This window comes from Athene cunicularia, assembly GCF_003259725.1.
Source record: "Athene cunicularia isolate RWA chromosome 20 unlocalized genomic scaffold, athCun1 chr20_part2, whole genome shotgun sequence".
In the NCBI taxonomy this organism is placed as follows: Eukaryota; Metazoa; Chordata; class Aves; order Strigiformes; family Strigidae; genus Athene; species Athene cunicularia.
In genome coordinates, this window is record NW_020799126.1 from 971,061 (window position 1) to 976,692 (window position 5,632).

Here is a 5,632-nt window from a genome sequence, read left to right on the forward strand (position 1 = left end):
GAGGGGCAGTGAGCACCCCCCAGGAGCTGCCTGGAGCCGGGAGAGCGGGTAAAGGATGGGGAGCCGGCAGCAGCCGAGCTCCCGCGGCCCACCCGGGCATCCCCGCATGTCCCCAGCACGGCACGAGCTGGCCCACGCACCTTCCCTTGAGAAACAAGAGTACCGAGCTGCTCGGGTCTCAGCCACTGTGGGCAGTGCCTGTAAAGCAACAGGCAGTTTCTGTTAGTACTTCACCCTCAGACATGCAGGGCTGCTCCGCCTGCAGCCTAAAAAATCCTCCTCCGCCCCTGAACTCCTTGTTCTGTCTGGTTTGTTTTTCCTGCTAGCAAGAGGCACTTCAAGGAATGCATCAGTTTTATCCACCAGTGTCGCCTGCACGGAGGGAACTGCCTCGTCCACTGGTAACTCTGCTTTCTCTGTTCCCAACGCCACGTCCCCCCAGCGCAGGAGAGGAGAAAAAAAATCCAGCCCCCCACTTTGGCTGCAGACCCCTGATCAAAGCCAGCCTGTGCCAGAGGACACGTGGATCCACCCCGGATCCATCCTATGCTGCAGGTTGTGACTCAGAGCCAGCAGGACCCAGGCGGCCCTGGAGACGGGGCAGCCGTTTGCTGCAGCCGAGCGAGCGGGGAGAGCGGGGTTTGGGGCCGGCAGCCAGGCAGCGGCCGCTGCTCGCGCTTCCCCGGGGACGAGCGGGTATTTATAGGCCCTGATGGAGAGAGGGGCCTTGGAAGGGCTCAGGCCTCCCAGAGAGCAAGTTCTTGGAGAAGAGGAACCGAAATAGCTGAAGCACAGGGGTGGAGGAAGGGGTGAGCGTGGGGTCAGGGTGCACGGCCGGCACCAGCCCTTCGGCTTTTTCCCTTGCCAGCCTCGCCGGCATCTCCCGCAGCACCACCGTGGTCGTTGCCTACGTGATGGCCGTCACGGAGCTGAGCTGCCAGGAGGTGCTGGAGGCCGTCCGAACCGTCCGGCCCGTTGCCAACCCCAACCCCGGCTTCAAGCAGCAGCTGGCTGAGTTCGGCGGCGGCGCCGCCCGCAAGGTGGGACCGAGCTCTGCCACCGGCTCTGCTCCGCGGCCGAGCCTGCCCGCGGCTCTCGCAGCAAGGGCCACGTTGCTTCCCCATCCCCCTTGCTGGTGGCCTTGGGCTTGCCCTTGTAAACGGGCCCCTTAGGTCGGTGCTGCCTCCTTCCCCAGGTCCGCAGGCAGCTGAAGCAGAGGTACGGGACGTCCCCCTTCAACGATGAGGAAGAAATAAAGGCCCTGCTGCCGGCGGGGAGAGGAGGCTCGTCCAGGACGGAGGGAACGCTGCAAGGACTGGTCCCAAGAGCCAGAGACATCAGGAGCACGACTCCCTTCCTGCTGCGGGTGAAGAGGACGTTCTCCTGCATCCCGGCTTGTCTGAAGTGACCCAGGCAAGGGAGAGCCGCGGGAATCACCCAGCAGCCTGGGAGAGACGAAGGAGCCGCAGCGCAGCGGGCCGGGGCAGCGCCGCTCGGGGGAGCCGTGCCCAGCCCAGCTCCTTCTTCTCTTCTGGGGCGCGAGCGTGCCACCCCTGTCCTGGCTCTCGGCTGTCGGGGAGGGAGCTGTGGGCACCGCCGGGCTCCGCAGCGCTCACTGGGCTCAGCTTTGCCCCATCAGCGTAGCGGGGATGCCCAATGAAAGGCGCAGGTCCCTGCCCCGGGTCACCGCGGGCTCCTGCTTGGGGCAGAGCGACAGAGGGGTCCCTCCTGCCGCGGGGCAGCACCCAGGCGATGACAGCAGCAGCTTTAGCACCTGGGCACCCACCGCGTTGGCCCGGAGCAGTTTTCCCCACCAGCAGCACAAGCTCCCAGAGCCGCGGCGGCCGCGGAGCGGGGACACGCAGGTGCGTTGGCAGGTAACGGCACCGCGCCGGCTCCCGGGCAAGGGTCCAGCTCCAGCCCCGCCAGCACAAGCCCTGAGCCAGCACTGTAGCTTTAGGAGCCCATCGCACCCCGTTCCCACCCATCCCAGGGCACAATCTTTGAAAGGTGGGAGCTAAGCGTTTAACCTGGCCAGACCTCACTAAAGCAGAGCCTTAAGCCATTTTGCTTAAAGACTTTCTACGTCCCCCCATAATAAACTCCGACTCTCTTTGGTCTGACTCCCCGTGATGGCCGGACGGGAAGGGGGGTGCTGCAGAGGAGGGTCCCTGGTGGGGGGGGAGGCCTGGAGGTGGCTGCTGGCCACTCTCTGAGGCCCAGAGAGGAGGGCATGGGGACACCGGCACACCTGGGCAGGGGACAGCCCTGCGGGAAGGTCACAAGAGAGGCCAGAAACCCACGTGCCGTGGTGGGGCTCTGTGGGGCCAGGCTGTGCCCCGGGAGAGGTCAGACACTCACCTGGAGCCTGTTCCACTGCAGCCTCCACTCACTGGGACCTGCTGGGATCACTGGGGGCCTGGCACCAGCTGAGCCTCACAAGCCCCAGCTCCCCCCTAGACCTGCCCTATTTACACCTTTCCCTGGGGCAGAGTCCCAGGTGGGGAAGATGCTGGGAATGCTCAGCTGGGCCATCAGCACCTCCCCTGCTGGGAGCCGGGGCGTGTTTCTGGGGTTCCCCTCATCCCTGCCACCCTCTCCCATGTGGGACGGTGTCCCCCAGGAGCCTGCAGGGCCAGGTGGCTGCAGGGTCTCCAGCTCTGCGTGTGATGGGGGACCAGGCATCGGGTCTCAGGGTGAAGGAACTTCCCGGGAAGCAGGGACTGCCTCTGCGCTGGCTACTTCCAGGGGACATCAGCACGGCACAGGGCACGTCCCTCAGGAATTAATAATTATTAATATTTACCCCTGCGTGGCGGCTGTGGCTGAAGGTGAGCAGCCAGCTGGGTGTCCTGAGGGCCCCTTGGTGCCTGCGCAGGGTCCCGTGGGTCCTGCAAGAGGGGCTGGTTGCTGGGACAGCTTTAAACCCACCACCCCGCGCTGGCGTGCCCTGCCATGCTCCACCTCCTGGCACCCTGAATTCTTTTCCCTGAGGGTAATTTAGGTGGGTGCTGCAGCTCCCGGGAGCCCGGGGGTTCCTGTGTCAGCAGCCCTGTGGCAGGACCTGCACACCTGCCCCTGTTTCACCTCCGCAGAGCTTCAGGGCCGTGGTCCCTCCCTGCTGCCAGCTCCTGCCTGCTGGAGCTGCCTTGGGGTGACCCAGGCTGGGACCCCGACTCCCACCTTGCTGGGTAGACGCTGAGCCCACGGTGTAACCAGGGGAGCATCATCCTCTGTCACGTCACTCCTACACCCTCCACCCTGGGGTCCCCCTCTCCTCCCAGCTCCTACCAGGCTGCTCCCTGCTCCCTCACCTCTCCAGCACCCTTAGGCCCCCCAGCACCCAGCAGGGTGCTGTCCCCACGTCCCAGGACCACGCACCCTGGACGTGCACGGCTGTGCCAAGGCATTTACACCCAGAGTTTCCCTGTTCACACTGTAAACCCACGGTGAGACCATACCCAGAGAACGGCACCCCCAGCCCAGCTCCACCGCGCACCAAACTCTATTTATTTTGGCAGATCTGGTTTGCATAACTGGAAAAACCCAGGCAAGGGCAGGGTTAGCTGCGAGTTAATGTTTGACTCCCTTTGAAGCTCATTTCGGCATGAAATGTTTAAGGGTTAAGCAGCTTCACCTTCCCTGCACAGGGAGCAGCACAGCGGGGAACCAGTCCCTGAGCATCTTCGCCGATGCCGGGGTAATTAGATCCCGCGGGTCCCACGCGTCACCGCGCTGTCACACCAGATGAAATCCTCGGCTCGTAAAGGCTTATCCCGTCGGGCTGGGGCTGGCTAACGAGCTGGCGGCTACCATTACCTCCCAGCCTGGGCTGTGTCTGTGCAAGCCGCGGAGAGAGGCTGTGCAGTGACCCCTTGCCATTGCTCCGCTTCCCAGGGCAGAGCGGGCAGATGGAGATTCTCTGTCGGTCAGCCCCGGGCCCTTTTCTCAGAACACAGCTCCCAGCTTGCCCAGTCGAGGGGTGCGGGGGGTGGGCTCAGGGCGCTGCCCCAGCAGAGGCACAGCCGGTTGGAAATCCCCTCCTCGCTGGCGCGGTGCAGAGAGCAGAGCGGTTCCTGCGCCGGCCCGAGCGTGGCATGGGGCCAGCCCGGCCACGGCAGCCCCGGGCGGGATGGCCACAGGCTGCCAGGGTGGGGGTGAGCGTGGCCCAGGCCTGGCCGGGTTGGGGGGTTCTCTGAAGCAGGAGTCCCCCAGCTCCCAGCGCTCGGAGCCGCAGGGCTGGCATCACCACCTCCTCCTCCTCCTCCTCCTTGCGGGCAGGTCAGCCATGGCCCCTCGCCCTGAGCAGCCCGGGCAGGGCAAGCGGCTTTGCTCAGAGCCAAAGTGGCCACCAAGAGGCTCCTTAAGGAGAGCGAACCCCTGCCAGCGTGGCTAGCTCGTACCCAACTGCGTGGCCCCGTGTGTCCCCTGCGCCACGTGGCCGTGTCCCCGTCCCCACGTCCTTCGGGAAAGCCCGGGGCTGGGCGCTGCGCCGGGGCTGATTCATTTCGAGGCTTTGCAGCCCCCTGGCTCTGGGCAGCCTCGTCCCCCCGCCCCGCCAGAGGTGACTTTCTGTGACTCAGAGCTGGAAAGGAAACGCAGCGGGCTGCGAGAGGAGACCCGGCGGGCTGCGGGCCGGGCGGAGCAGGCGGGTTTCCCCGCGCAGCGACATGTGGAGCCGACACCGGTGTCACCCCAGGGTGGCCCAGAGGGCAATGCCACCCAGGCCGTGCCCTGGTGCTGGGGTGGGTGCGGGTCCCAGCGCCGGCCTTGCTCCAGCACAGCCCTTCGCAAGGGCAACGGGGTGATGCTCGGCACCAGGCAGCTCCATCCCTGCCCTGCGCGGGGTGAAACCCCCCTCCCCACACAAGGGCGGCTGAGCCGGGCTCCTCGCTGGGAGGGCAGCGGGACAGACCCTCCCGGTAGCCACGGCATCGCGGAAGGATGCTCAGGGGGCAGCGGGGAGCCGGTGCTGGGGCCCAGCCCTCTCCTGGCACTGACTCTGTCTCCCCGCTCCCCGCGGAGCAGCGCAGGCCCGGGAAGCCGCTTCCCGAGGCGTGGGAAGGCCGGTGCCCAGAAGCACCGTGACACCGGCACTGGCTCCTGCCGGGAACCCCGGGGCTGGCTGGGACCCGGCGCGGGATGAGTCAGGCCCCGACGCGGCCCCTGGCAGCCCTTGGCACAGCTCATCTCGGCCCGGCCCGCTCGGTTCCCGTTCGACTCAGCGCCCGCAGCCCCTCCAGGCAGATGCGAGCTGTAGAGCGGAGGAGAGAGTCGAGAGATGAGGCAACGTCACTGCCCACACCAGCCTGGAAACCCCCGCGCCTGGTCCCACAGCTCCCCACGCCCGTGGGGCTGAGATGTGGGTCTCACGGGAGGACGCGGCCCCCGTGTCCTGGTCCCTAAAGCAGGAGAAGAGGGGAGTGGGGTCCCTTGTGCCCTGCAGGGAGCGTGTGGGAGTCCTGAAAGTCCGAGAGGAGGCGCCCGGGAGGGGTGCAGGGGGGGCCCCTCTGCTTTCTGGTGCCCTGTCCCTTCTCCCGGGGGTGCAACGGGCCTGTCCCCCCTCTCAGACGCTGCTCTGTCCCCTCTCCCGTGGGCTGCCCTGTCCCCTCCCTTCCCCACTGAGCTGTCG

At 66.4% G+C, this 5,632-nt stretch overlaps 1 protein-coding gene across 1 annotated transcript in view; it reads left to right on the top strand.

Moving 5' to 3' along the window:
- DUSP15 (dual specificity phosphatase 15) overlaps nt 1-2,123 on the top strand; it is a 4,974-nt gene extending 2,851 nt beyond the window's left edge. Inside the window, 3 exon segments of the mRNA XM_026862426.1 lie at nt 327-401; nt 869-1,040; nt 1,196-2,123. Of these exon segments, the coding sequence (XP_026718227.1) occupies nt 327-401; nt 869-1,040; nt 1,196-1,408 (460 nt within the window). The 3' untranslated portion in view covers nt 1,409-2,123.
- The last annotated feature ends 3,509 nt before the right edge of the window (nt 2,124-5,632 follow it).